Raw genomic sequence first — 14,812 nt, 5'->3', positions numbered from 1 at the left:
TATGGTGGCGCAGCGCCATGCAGAGCTTTGTGAGTGAGGTAGAGGAGTTTAAATTTAGTTCTGCAGTGGATGGGCAGCCAATGCAGCGACTGGCATAATGCAGAGGCGTCTGAATAACGACTGGATAGAAAAATGAGTCTAGCTGCTGCATTTAGTATGGAGTGGAGTAGAGCGAGTCTAGTGCGGGGGGAGGCCAATGAGTAGCGAGTTGCAGTAGTCAAGCCGGGAGTGGATGAGAGCAACCACGAGCGTCTTTAGCGTGTCCGTGGTTAGGAACGGACGTATTTTAGCAATATTTCTGAGGTGCATGTGGCATGTTTGGGCCAGAGATTGGATATGGGGGACAAAGGAGAGGTCAGAGTCCAGTGTGACCCCAAGGCATCGGGCATGCCGTCTGGGGGTTATGATGGTGCCACTGGAATGGAGATGTTGAGGGGAGGTCGGTTAGAAGGTGGAAAGACAAGGAGGTCAGTTTTAGAGAGGTTTAGTTTGAGAAAAAGGGAGGACATAGTGTTAGAGACAGAGGACAGACAGTCGGTGATATTTTGGAGGAATGGTCCAGAGATCTCACGAGAGGAGGTGTATAGTTGGGTGTCATCAGCATAGAGATGGTATTGGAGGCCAAATCTGTGGATGGTTTGTCCAATTGGGGCAGTATAGATAGAGAAAAGAAGGGGACCAAGGACCGAGCCCTGGGGTACCCCAACAGCAAGAGGAAGTGGAGCAGAGATAGAACCAGCAAAGGAGACACTGAAAGAGCGGTCAGAGAGGTAGGAAGAGAACCAGGAGAGAGCAGTGTCCTTTAGACCAATAGAGCGGAGCATAGTGAGAAGGAGATTATGGTCGACAGTCAAATGCAGCAGACAGGTCAAGGAGGATTAGTAGGGAGTAATCACCTCTCGACTTTGCCGTCATCAGGTCATTTGTTACTTTTGTAAGGGCAGTTTCGGTCGAGTGTAGAGAGCGGAAACCAGACTGGAGGGGATCAAGGAGCGAGTTGTCAGAGAGAAAGCGAGTAAGGCGGGAGTAGACCAGGCGTTCCAGTAATTTGGAGATAAAGGGGAGGTTTGAGACGGGTCGGTAGTTGGCAGCATTAGTTGGGTCCAGGGTTGGTTTTTTAAGCAGAGGGGATATAATGGAGTGTTTGAATGAGGAGGGAAAAGTGCCAGAGGTTAGGGAGAGGTTGCAGATTGTGGTAAGGTGAGTAATGAGAGCTGGGGAAAGGGAGCGGAGGAGGTGAGAGGGGAGAGGGTCGCTAGCGCAGGTGGTGGGGCGGGCAGCAGAAAGAAGCCTGGAGACTTCTTCCTCTGTCGTTGGTTCTAGCGTAGATAGTGAGTAGGTGCTGGGTGCAGTGCTAATGAAACTGCTATCGGGGCTAACCATGCAGCTTTCAGAGATTTCTTTTCGAATGTTGTCAATTTTCTCTTTGAAATAGGCAGCTAGTTCTCCAGCAGTCAGGTCTGTCGCAGGGGCCTGTTCCTTGGGGCTGAGGAGGGAGTGAAAGGTCTCAAAGAGTTGTTTGGGGTTGTGGGATAGTGAGGAGACAAGGGAGGTGAAATAAACTTGTTTGGCATGGTGAAGGGCTAGGTTATACGTTTTAAGCATGAATTTGAAGTGGAGGAAGTCTGCTGGCAGCTTTGACTTTCTCCACAGCCGCTTGGCGCACCAAGAGCACCGCCGGATGAAGCGCATTTGGGACGTGAGCCAGGGTTGCCGTGGTCTGCATTTGACGGCTCGCGTCACAGGCGGTGCCACTTCATCCAGGGCACGGCTGAGGGTGGTGTGGTAATATTTGAGAGCAAAAGGCAACAATCAGAATACCGTTTTATGGTACAGTGAATACAAATGATACAGATATTGTAGAAAAAGACAATTCTCCTTCCTTACATAATGTGACAAATTTAACAACTGGGCTTACCTGAAAGAATGTTTAATTCCCTCCGTACAGGCCAGCGTCTATGCTGGAGAACCTCTCTATGGAGCTACAAGCATCTTTTCTTGTCTTTGGATTTAGCTGTGGTCCATGTTCATCATATGGGTCTCCAATATTCTCTCATTAGCATTCTTCTTATAATCTTTGTCACCTTCCAGATGGATCATTAGTTCAGAGTTCCCTGCTTCCCCTCTTCTTGTTGTGTGGGATAGTTGTGTGGGATATTTGTGCTATTTTTGTTGTTTTTAAATGTCTTTAACCATTCTGACATACTTTTTTTTTTTTCCTCTGTTTTTGTATATTTTCAATACTTTGTTATACTTTTTGCTATTTAGTTGTGCATCACGTCTTTCCTCATGGTTTCTTTGCATTTACTCTTTAGTTTTTACAACTTGTTCAAAAAAGTGGCGAGGCTTAGTGAAAAGGGAAGTGGTCCAAATGGGGCATACTGCGCCAAAAATTGGGCCAAATTTTGGTGGCATGAAGACTAGACAATCTTGTGATATACAAGCAAAATCTGGCACATTTATAGTCTTTCTAACTATTAGATGGTATTAGTAAATCGGGCCCATAGTCTTTTTTTTTTTTTTTCCTGTCATTTTCTGGACGAAACAAACCTCACGGAAATAGCAGGTGTTTTTTGTTTAGTTTTTTTTTTTTTAAACTAATGCCTACATTTTTTTACTGGCTTTTTCATTCACGATTTTCTAGTCCATTTAGTCATTCTTTTCCTATAGAGAATCCCATGTGATTTGCAAAAAAAAATGTCATGAGCCTAAGAAAACCAGCAAAAATGGGGAAAAAAGCCAATACAAAGAATGTTTTTTGGGCTCTTCATAATTTACTATTGTTCTTATAACAAACATCCAGATGTGACGTATTTTGCGGGGGGGGAATGCCACAGTGTCAATACAACAACAAAAAAAACCTATGTGAAACCACTCTTAAGCCATTTGGCATTTAAATTGGGAGTCCTTGCTCTTCCTCTGGAAGAAGCAGGCAGCAGCACCCATCTGGAGGAGCATCTTTTACTATGTATTGCAGTGTTGGCTATGGAGCTTGTGGTTTGTCTTTTAAAGAAATACGATTGTTTTGAGAAAATAATATTTGTGATATTTCTCCTGGACTTTTCTGGGTTAGTGAGTTAAAAGAACATTGAATTATGTGCTAGACGTATTGCCAATCTAGTTCTAATTAATGGTTTGTTTATCAACAGCCTCATGGACTTTCAGTAGTGCTCACGTCACCAGCAGTATTTTCCTTTACTGCAGCCATGTGCCCGGAGCGCCACCTGGAGGCAGCAGAGATACTTGGTAAGAATTTCTCACTTTTCCACTGAAGAAATATAAGACCATGTTTACACCAGGAATTCACCGATATTCTGCAGCTTATGCAAGTGAATGGGGTATTTTAGACAACTTTCACATGCAGCGAAGAGGTACTGTTAAAGTCCCAAGTCAACGGGGTCCTTTTTGTGCCATTTGGTTCCGTCAGAAGAGAAATCTATTCAACAAATGGATTCTATTCTTTTGCTCCCATAACTGAGCAGGAAAACAGAACCCACAATGCTAATGCCCTAATGACTTCAGATACTCTTCATGGCATACTTTTTACTAATCTGATACACTTCAAGTGGTATTTCCCTCCATTCATCCTGCAAATGTCTGGCGAGTTCTTTGAGAATTTAGATGCTGTTCATATTCCCTGACCCGGCATTACAGTTCATCCAAGGATCTTCAGTAGGGTTCAGGTTGGGACTCTGTGCAGCCAGTCCAATCGTGGGACATCCATATTCTCAAACCAAGATAAAACAATGTTGGATCTGTGACAAGTCGGGTTGTCTTGTTGGAAGCATTGCTGACTATTCCCAGAGTATTGCCACATTGTCGGCAGCACATTATTGTCTGGAATGTCAAGGTACATCTCCATGTTCATGGTTCTTGCCACCACAACCAACAGACCGAGACCATGCCACGTAAAACATCCCCAGACCATAACAGAGCCTCTGCCGTACACATCTGTTGGCACAACATACATGGGGAAAAAGGCGTTCCCCAGGCATCCAGCACACCCAGGTCCTGAAAACATGACCTGTTGGGGGTCCCTGAGGACTGGAGTTAAGAAACACTGGTCTAAACATCACACAGTGTATGCCTGCGTTATTCACTATACTACAGAGTTTTTTTGTTGAAGCGATTATCGCCAAGTTTAACATCTTTATATTATGGACAGTGCAACCAGCTTTGCACTACTTGGCATAGAAGAGGGCCATGATCTCCTGTACAGTACTTTACTTAGTATTTGTAAGCCAAAACCAGAAGTGCATCCAAAATACAGAAGACACGTAAGCCTTTTCATTAAACTTTTCTCTGTAGGTTCCATTCTTGGTTTTCTGCTCACACATACTGCAGCAAAATACTGACCAGACTGCTGTGTGGAAGACATTATAGACAGATTAGAATGTGGTTGCAGTCATTCCCTTACATCACCACTAGGTGTCGCTGAATATTCACATTGTTCTTGAAATTCAGAGTCAAATATATCAGTAAATAAGAAAAGGCGACCGATTTATTAATGCTGTCATGGGGACAAGATAATAACTCAGGCAGTTTATGGGACATGTGTATAAAATGTTGCTTAGCTTCTGATGAATGTCTCGAATACTGATGAATATTCTGAAGCAGGCTCAAGCTCTACACAATCTAGTCTATACAGTTACTCAACTGTAAGCAAACTTCTGCAATTAGACTTTGATGGATATGGTGCACAGCTGAACTTAAGACACCCGCTGCTGCTACTCTTTTCTTAGTATCCTCGGCCTCAGAAGTAGGGTTATCACTTTTTCACCCACAAACACCAGTCAGGTTTATGCTGCAGTTTTATTTGCTGGTTTTGTGGCTTTTTTTTATTTTGCGCAGGTCAAGCAAAGAAATAACATGAAACTGACACGTTAACAGACCCTGAGGATTAAAATTTGGGTATGGTCTAGGGCCGTGATGGCGAACCTATGACATGCGTAGCGATAGTCGCTGACACGCGGCCGCTGTCAGATGTTCACCCCGTTAGTGAATACTGGCAGGGGCCGCAGCTCCCCTGCCGGTATTCACTAACCAGCGCTACTAGCATCGCTGATCCTGGCGCACACCATGATGTCAGTGTGCAGCTGGGATCCTCCTTCCCCCTCTACCGATGTTTCCTACCACTTGGTTTCGCGAGGGTTTGCGGAGTACCAGGTGAAGGGCTGTGCTGATCGCACGAAGAATTGGTGGGTGAGCGGAGCACTGTATTTGCTGAAATCTGTTGCGGATACGCAGCTTATTTAAGTCAAAAGCCTCACTGATGCTGCAGATTTTGACTGTTTTGGATGCGTAAATGCTGTGGGATTTGCCGCAGACTTTTTCGCGAAAAACATTACGCAGCATATCTGTCCCATGTGAACATAACCCTAAAGAGAACCAGTCACAGTGCCACATACCGTTCTCTCTAGAAGTTTGAAAACCACCGGTAAGAAATGTAACATTGAGAAGAAATAGTCTAAAATCTCAAAATTTTGGGATGTACGTGTTTATTGAACTAAAACATATAGCAAAAACCGCTCAATCATTTGACTGTCAGTTTGTCAGTCAGGATGCATTTCCATTCTTGGTGGAAAGCGTTCTAGAGATATTTCAGACTGATGATTTGCTGTTTAAAACATGGAGTGTTTCCAAACTTCTTGAGGGTCCTATAACTTCACCCTGAAGATGCAGCCCCCAACCAACTAGGATTCCCTTTGTGAATATTCAGGGTCTCCTATCCTGTCATCCAACTGATATAATGTAAAGCTATGAACATGATAACTACTTACACTCTGTCTGTGTCCCTTTTCATAAGCAGTCCTGTGCTCCCTCCCCAGAGCATGCACTACTCGCCTCTAACCTCATCAGACTTTAACTTTCTGCCCCACTGCAGGGTCTCTTGCACCCTGTTGCTCCAGCTAGGATCCCCTGGCCGAGCCTCACCATGGCTGAATGGTGGAATGGCAGAAGAAAGCATACCTGACACACAAGTTCCTGTGCTGTGGTGCGTACAAAAATACCTAGCCAGAACTAGGGCCTTGTTTGAGCCATGGCATACAATGGTAGGACTTCTGTGGCAGACTCTGAAAGGGCCTAACATGCCAAGGGGGCCCGGTCACAATTACGACTGCTGTGATTCCTGTAGTTACACTTCTATGACTTGGTGGGAACCTTAGTCACAAGCAGTTAGCACAACCGTTTGATAACCACCAGCAACAGTCTTCATATCCAGTTTTCTAATGCTGATTTTGGTAAATCTTGCCCCAATGTCCCGTCATCAAACATTTTCTCCACCATAACATACTGCATATTCTGTGGCTGTCATGGCATCTCTCATACACAGACAGCTGTTGTGGCTGTTTTGCCCCTCATCAGTGTGCAGAAGGTTTCTGGCTTGGCTAGTGAGAGGCCTGTGACGTGGGTCGTATACATAAGTAACATCTAACGTTTAGGATGTGTTCTAATCAAATTAGCAAATGAATATCGGGTATATTCAGCCTGTGATATGATTCAGTGCCTTCTGCGTGGTACGTAGCCTACAGTTAAAGCTTTATGTTTTCATTTAGGGGCTGACGTCCGAACTGCCAAAATCAAAGACGCCGGGCTTATCTTGGCAGACACTCTACGGAAACTTCTCTTTGACCTGAATGTAGATGATGGTTTGGCAGCTGTGGGATACAGTACAGCAGATATTCCTGCATTAGTGAAAGGAACTTTACCTCAGGTATGATATGCTAATGTTGTACTTTAAAATCAAACACGTCTACCTTGTTGGCACAGACCTCTGAAGACCTCCTGGGCTGCTAGCCCTTATGATGGGGTCCTGGGTCAATGAAAGAGTAATGGTCAATATAATATTATAGAGGTTGTCCCGTGAATAAAACTCATAAATATACACCATATGAGCTATTAAGACATACTAGTAATTATTAGTAAATTATAGCATCAGTGTTTCTGGTGGAGCAATGCACCACACAGCTCTGCTACATGCATGTCACACACACACAGCTGCACAGGGATGATGGACCTGTGATGATGTCACCATCATGTGATCAGGGGCGAAGCATGTAACTCACGGACACAGAGCCCAAGTGACTGATCATATGACGGTGACATAATCACAGGTCCTGTGAGCACACGACTGCTGTCAGGCTCTGCACGTTTTATGTTTTAGGACCTTTGATGACGCTACTGTCATTTGATCGGGGGGGGGGGGGGGACATGTAACTCTCGGACGGACAAGTAGTCGTTAGTATTTTGATGGTTCTCTGCTGAGGACATGTCTATTAGCCAGAGCAAAGAGACACTGACATCTTTCCCTCTAGAGGTCCCGGCCCGTCCATATGCAGGGTGGGCCATGGAAAATTAGCCCAGCACCGCACTCTTATAAAAGCTTCTGTAAGAAAATGTTTGTTGCCCATAGCAACCAATAACAGTGCAGCTTTCATTTTATCTTAGCAGGATAAGAAATGAAAGCTGTGCTGTGATTGGTTGCTATGAGCAACAAAGAGGTTTTCTTTTAGAAGGCTTTCAGAAGAGTGCGGTGCTGAGCTACTTCTACCATGGCCCACCCTGTATTCCGCAGGAATTAGCTCTGCACCATTGATATTCATGTATATTCTGACGTGCTTTGGCACTGACATTCATTTATATTGGTCATTTCACCAGTAGAGTCATATTGTAATTGCCTTAACGTACATTCATGCATGGCGTTTTTAGGAAAGATCACATAGTTTTGCTGCATTCTTCCTGACACTTTTAGGCCAGATCCATACAACCATATTTGCGCAAAATTTACGCACGTAATATGCAGTAAGTAGAACCCATGGATTTCAATAGGTTTGTTCACAAGCATGTATTTTGTGTGAGCAATTCCTTTGCATAAAAAATATGCAGCAGGTCCTATTTTCTTGTGCACTTGCACAGGAAAAGAACATATGAAACTAATTAGGCTAATTAGCCATTTCAATGTACAGAACTCTGGCTACGTGTTTCTTTGCGCTCACAAATGCGCATGATTTGCACACGCAAAAAGTACAGTAAAAAAATGCGGTTGCTTGCGCAAATCTGCAATGCTCAAAACGCAAAAACATTGGCGTAAACGCATTTTGGTGCAATTTTTGGAGCAAACTTAGCCAACTAACAAGTGGTCTAAATGTAGACTAAACGGTCTTAAAAGTCGTCAGCTTTATCATTTAGTAAAGCTGCTGTAATACGTTGCGCATTTTAAGAATGTACAGCCTAAGTTTGCACTAACTTTTAGATAGTATTAGTAAATAAGATCCAGTGTGTTCTACAAAAATAGAAAAACTGTTGAGCATCTCCGGAATTCAGCCTTTGAGTGAAATACAGAATAGTAGAATGTATAGCTAAAGTAAACTTGGGTGGTCTCAAAACCTTTATTAATTGTACGCTGGAGCTATAACGAATGTGGGGGGGCTCAGTAACCATCAATATACAAGGGTAGGAGGAGTGCACCGGATGTAAGGCTAATAGGACCTTTTGGAGTAGAGGCCACATGGGATCCAGACGTTATTTGGTTAATGTGGTTGTTTTTTTCCCTCTATTAGGCCTCATGTCCACGGCATAATTCTAATTTAAAATCCGCAGCGTTTTTCCCGCACGTGGATCCACGCCCCATAGGGACACATTGGACACCCGCAGGTAGTTAAATACCTGCGGATGTCATTTTTCCCGTCAGGCGCGGATCCGCGTGCGGGAAAAAAAAACACAACATGCTCCATTTTAGTGCGGGTCTCCCATTGCCGAGCACATCCGCCGGGCCGAAGAAAGAAGATCCGTCCGCGAAGGAAGGAAGATCCGCAGCGTCCAGAGAGGTGAGTTTATTCTTATTTTTAGGCCTCATGCCCGATGGGCAGGAGGGACCCGCTACAGATTCTCCATGAAGAATCCGCGGCGGGCCTGATTTTCCCCGTGGACATGAGGCCTTAAGAGGGTGCTTTTGTATGCATCCTATGCTGAGAGCTCATTTCAGGGTTAGCTGAGGAATCCTTGAGCACTTCCCATTACCTCTGCCTGAAGAATTTGGCGGCTTGTTGACAGCACTGAATTGGCTGGCAGGAAGACCTGGAGCCCATAGGAAGAGAAGTCGGACCCTGGTATCCAGATGTTGATTGAAGACTGGATGTCTCACACTGCGATGGAGGACCTCCTCAGACAGCTGATCATCCGCACTGAAGAAGCAAGCAGCACCCACCCCTCTTCCTGCAGGAAAGCACCAGAGCCGACGCGGGAAAAAGCAGGAACATTGCGAAGTAAAATTCTATAAAACTGCTAATTTTTTTCATATCCCTCTGGCACACGAGAGAACAGTTTTCCCATGTGCTTGTTTGGAATTTTTAGGCATTACTGTTCATAGTCATACTATGGAAATTCTTTTACCACCACACAATTTTCAGCGACTAAGTAATATATTGAGTATAGCACTACGTCATAAGATTACATTAAAAGAACTACGATCTTTCTTAGGGCAACTGGCCTTTGCCACAATGGGGGATTCCAATTGGTTGCTTTTTTTCTCTCAAAGATTGTTTAGTGCCACTAAGGGCCTTAAATCTTCTTCACGTGTGCATTTGTCTCATTTTTTTGAAGGAGGGCTTAGCAGTGTGGTTAGAATTAAGGTGATTGAAAAATTTTTGCCATTTTGTGGAGGCTTTAGTTCTAGACACGTTGAGTTAGAGGGATTTTTTCCTGATTATTATGCCGGCTGTCCACAGGCGATGCGGTATCTCCCGGCGAAGCTCTGCTGCAGGAGCCGCCACTCGGGAGCAGGAGCCGCGTCGGCGAATCTCCGCCGGTCAGCCCTATCTAATAGATGGGCTGATCGTGGAGAATCGGGGCAATTCGCAGCATGCTGCGAATTGCCCGCCGCGAGCGGAGAATCGCAATGATTCTCCGCTCGTGGACAGGTGCCGGCACTTTCCATAGCAATGCTATGGGAAGCGTCGGCCAGCGTGATTCACCGGCGGTTAACCGTTGGCGAATAAACTGCGGTGGACAGGGGGCCTTACAGAACTGTGTCCATTTATTGGACATTGTGTTAGATACATTTAAGGTCAATCTTCAAACTATAATTGAGAAGGCTGCGGTGTTGGGCGGGGACTCATGTCCTCGCTGATGTCAAGGCTAGTGGTGGGTTGTCACCCGCATCACGTGGGTGGACATTGTTTCAATAGTTTAAATTCAGACTTGAGTCATAGAGATAGAGATAGAATTACTAATTAAAGGTGTTTGACCCTTTAAATAAATGCAGTGGTCTTTTATCTTCCAATTTGTGTGGTTTGTGTGTTGTATTACTGGTAATATAATTTTATTATTCATGACACATAGCTTCCCATGGGCTCTGTGCTTGACTGGTGCTTTTTTTTAAAGGAAGGAAACAGCTGTCAATGCGCTTGGCTATAGTTTGCCGTACATATATGATCATTTGCATTTGTTCTGAGAAGTTTGAAAATACTCCACATCTGTCACTATTTACCAAGGAACTGATGGTAATACCTTTTAACATGGTACAAGTACAATAAATATTATACTTCTTTCACTGCAGCCATATTACACCTTTATTGTTAGCATTACCAGTCAGTAACCTGGAGAGTGGATCATATTGTAGGCATCGTGGGTTACATAACATACCAGCATACGGCATGATATCTGAAGTACACCTCTACTTTTCATTACACTTTACAAAATAAGTTTAGCAACAACTTTTATTCAACTTTTAACATAAAGCACCTGTGTATATTGCATATCGTATTACGGCGGTGTTCCTCCTTGAAAACATTGCTGCTAAATGAGAACAAGTTTTTGATTTCACAATTTAAAATATGCAATTTGTGGACAGAAATTACTATTTGTAAAAAAGAATGAACCCCAGTGGGAAACCGCTCATGAAACCACAATGTGACAAGAAGAGCGAGTCTACAGACTGCATGGACAGGTGTAACTGCATGGTCCAAATTTAAAGGGAAACTGTCATCTTGTTTGAGCCCTATAAACTGTCATGGGGCTGAAACGTGAGGGAACTTACTGAGTCTCCCTTTCCAGGCTGTGTCCCCACAAAGTTGCTGCACACACACAGCATGCCTCTTCTCATTAAACTTTGTTCCTGCGCACTCTCCCATTAATCTCTACGGGAGAGAGCACACGCATAGGGCCAGCATGGGGTTCGTATATTAATATATGAACACTGATTACAGCTGTTTGATATTCATATGTTTTACATTGCCAAAATGCAGCCAAATTTTATAATTTCTATTTGTGCTGCAACAACCAGAAGGCCCTATGGAACCATATGGGGATCTCTAAATTGGTTCAGCAGAATCGGGGAAACCTGTTGTTCCAACAGTAATAAGGATGCAAAAATGCAGCGAAACCAGATGAGTGAAACCAGCCTTGATCAGACTATTGCTTGTGAGACAGACAAAATGATTAAAAAAAAGACTATACCAACCGTATTGATAGTTATGAGGTAGCTGTGTGTGTGTGTGTATGTATGTATGTGTGTGTGTGTGTATATATATATATATATATATATATATATATATATATTTATCGCACAAAGATGATGTACCTGCTCTAAGGCCAAGTTAGTTAAATGTAGAGATTCACTTTAACAATTACGTTCTTACTAGAGATGAGCGAGCATACTCGCTAAGGGCAATTACTCGAGCTAGCATTGTCCTTAGCGAGTACCTGCCCGCTCGGAAGAAAAGATTCGGGTGCCAGTGCGGGTGAGCGGTGAGTTGCGGGAGTGAGCAGAGGGGAGCGGGGGGGAAGAGAGGGAGAGAGAGATTTCCCCGCTGCTCCCCGCCCCCCACCCCCACCCCCCCGCCGCCACACGAATCTTTTCTTCCGAGCGGGCAGGTACTCGCTAAGGACAATGCTCGCTCGAGTAATTGCCCTTTAGCGAGTATGCTCGCTCATCTCTAGTTCTTACCATAATACAGAGGTCCTCAACTTTTTGTACCTTTTTGAGCCATATTCTACTTGGAATGATGATCAAGAGCCACAGTGAACACAAAAATGAAGGATAGACCTATTGACCCCCTTTAGTGGCACACCCGGAAAATCTCCTAAAAATCAGTGTTGATATGCGCTGAAGACTACCTAAACCTGCCACTGAAGGGGTTAAATATGGCAAACTTTTAGCAGCATTTGCAGATAGATGTTTCAAGATAAATTTGACAATGGCAATGTACCATTCAGATTGGCACAGTCGATAAGGTATGGTCAGCAGCACTCACCAAACCCGATATAATCGGTAGAAATATTGGGAATATATATAGTGGGTGCACACCTCAAGGAACTAAATCCCAAGTTCCAAACGCTTGACAAAGACCCTTGTGGTCGAAACGTCGCTGCTGGGCGCATGCCATGGCTGAAATAAAGGTCTGTTGACTACATTATTCTGCTGTCTGGAGTGCTGCTTTCACATGCAACGATCAGATTGGCACAGTTTATGATCAGGAAATTACTGGTGATGTCAGTTGCAAGTCCAGTTGACCATCAGTCAGAAATCTTGTGGTGAGCCGCACTGCAAGGGTGCAAATGTCACTCCCAAGCGGCTGATTGGGGAGCACTACCATGATAGGTTTACGTTATGCCTATTCTTTTGTGCCAAGTTTTCTTTCTGTTTTTATCACATGATTTGTAATATAAGACAAAACTCTATAATACATTTTTTCTTACATTTTAGGAAAGAGTAACCAAGTTGTCCCCCCGACCACACTCTGAAGAAGACCTTTCAAAGTTGTTTGAAGCATCAATGAAAATTTATTGATTTGGAGTGAACCCAATGAACATAATGGGGTTTTCTTGCTATAAATACATAGTTTATTTGTTTAATACCTTGACTTGAGGACTACAGGTATTGCTTATTGTCTAAACCGGTGGTTCTCAACCTTTTCAGCCCAGCGCCCCCTTTAGGTATTGGGATGGTGGCCAGCGCCCCCCAAGCCTTACTAGTTTAAACCCAGCCAAAGTTTACCGTGTTTACAAAGTTAAAAGTCCAAATTAAAATACCAAATACTCTTTTTGGAAAGTTTGATAGTGTTTAACAGATTAGCATTAATTGTGAAAAGAAGTCTCTAAAAATTACCAAAAGAACTATTTTAATCAGCTAAAATGTAGGTGCTAAATATGTAAAAACAGGTTAATTGTGGATGCAATAATAAATGGGTTTTATTGTAGAAGATACATTTTGGGGGGAAAGAAAGCAATAATACCATCTTTAATTATCATTCGATAGAAACATACAATGTATAAAAAAAAAATGCAAGATACACCTGAATCCTTAATGGTCAGAAGACTAATCAATCTGTGTCATTAATTGCTGCCTTGGGCCTGATGAGCAAACACCAATTTTGCGGTATCTGGTTCTGTCTTCGTCAACCGCAGTCTTAAGTCACCCCTTTATTTTAGCGTAAATTTGCTGATTTGAAGAAAACTTTAAATGTAAAAAAAAAAGCATTTGCAATCGATTTCACTTTCACATAGAAGCCTATGCACTCGTTCACACGATCAGAGTACAGTGCTGGTGTTCCAAAGAACACAATAGCAGGCAATGGCAAGTCCTGCGTTTTTGAGAAAAATCTTTGCGAACGCAGATAGCCAAATTTTAAAATACGGTATCCTATAATTTGCGGCACAGAATTTTTTGCGCATGTAAATCAGATATGGGACCACTGTCATTAAAAAGCATTGGTTGCAATAGATGCGAATCGCAAACGTGAAAAACATGTGCAGCAAAGAATTGCCTGTTTGGCTGAGCCCTTACTCCCAATAAAACTAAAAAATGGGAAAAAAGGTCAGTGAAGAAAGATGTAAAAATATACCCCTATATGTCACGGGGGAAAAAACGCAGCCTAATCAATTTTGGTAGCTGAAGGAAAAAAATAGGACAGTAAAACCTTCACATGGGTAAAATCCCTAAAAAGTGTTTGTACCTTTTTTAGGTACAAAACAGCCTGGTCTTTAAGGGGTTAATAAATATTAATACAAAATGAACATTTATATAAAATATATAGTTTGTACAGTGTCAATACAAGTGCGCACAATTAATTTATCGGAGTGGGTGGATAGCCAACCATGCCTCTACTCAGGTCATGTGATCGGCACCAGTGATGTTTGTATTCTCTTTGTGAAACAGTCAATACCCTGTTTCCCTGAAAATAAGACGGGGTCTTATATTAATTTTTGTTCCAAAGTAATTCTTTTTTTTTACATGTATAGCTGCCTGGACACCATTTAAAAATAATGCTAGGCCCTATTTTCAGGGTAGGTCTTATTTTCAGGGAAAAGGGGTAGTTTTGATCGATTCAAAGTCTCATTAAAAGCATATACGTTTTAAAGCAGCAAATTTTCACTTGTGATATTGGAAATATCCTTTTCTATGTTTGGTTATACGAACTAAAAATGGTTACACAAATACCATCTACTGTCTTATGGTTGGAAGTGATTTAGCTCATAAAATAATTGCTGCTGCAACATATCAGTCTGTAAATAAACTGCCTTTATCAAGAATGTAGCAACTATTTTCCATTGTAAGTTGTATAAGTTAGTCAATATATCAAATAGAAAGAAGTCCGCTCACCCATTCTTCTTAATTCATTTCAGCCGGTTCAGTTCACAGGAGTGCAAGCAAAACCCGGTGGACTGCTGGTTATTGTGTTACTCCAGAATGCATGCACTTCCTTAAAAATATAGCTTTTATTTCTCAATCCATTAATACAGTTTTCACGGTGGACTCGACGTGTTTCTAGCATTAGTCATGGCATCCTAACAATGCACATCTTATCATTAA

General features: G+C 42.9%; 1 protein-coding gene across 1 annotated transcript in view; it reads left to right on the top strand.

Moving 5' to 3' along the window:
- Window positions 1-14,532, top strand: part of ADHFE1 (alcohol dehydrogenase iron containing 1) — a 43,780-nt gene extending 29,248 nt beyond the window's left edge. The window contains exons 13-15 of the mRNA XM_066578267.1: window positions 3,150-3,246; window positions 6,558-6,715; window positions 12,707-14,532. Of these exons, the coding sequence (XP_066434364.1) occupies window positions 3,150-3,246; window positions 6,558-6,715; window positions 12,707-12,790 (339 nt within the window). The 3' untranslated portion in view covers window positions 12,791-14,532. The remainder of the gene's footprint in view (window positions 1-3,149; window positions 3,247-6,557; window positions 6,716-12,706) is intronic.
- The last annotated feature ends 280 nt before the right edge of the window (window positions 14,533-14,812 follow it).

Source organism: Eleutherodactylus coqui, chromosome 9, assembly GCF_035609145.1.
Source record: "Eleutherodactylus coqui strain aEleCoq1 chromosome 9, aEleCoq1.hap1, whole genome shotgun sequence".
Taxonomy (NCBI): domain Eukaryota; kingdom Metazoa; phylum Chordata; class Amphibia; order Anura; family Eleutherodactylidae; genus Eleutherodactylus; species Eleutherodactylus coqui.
Note: the sequence above shows the minus strand (reverse complement) of the source record. Positions and strands in the feature narration are given on the sequence as shown.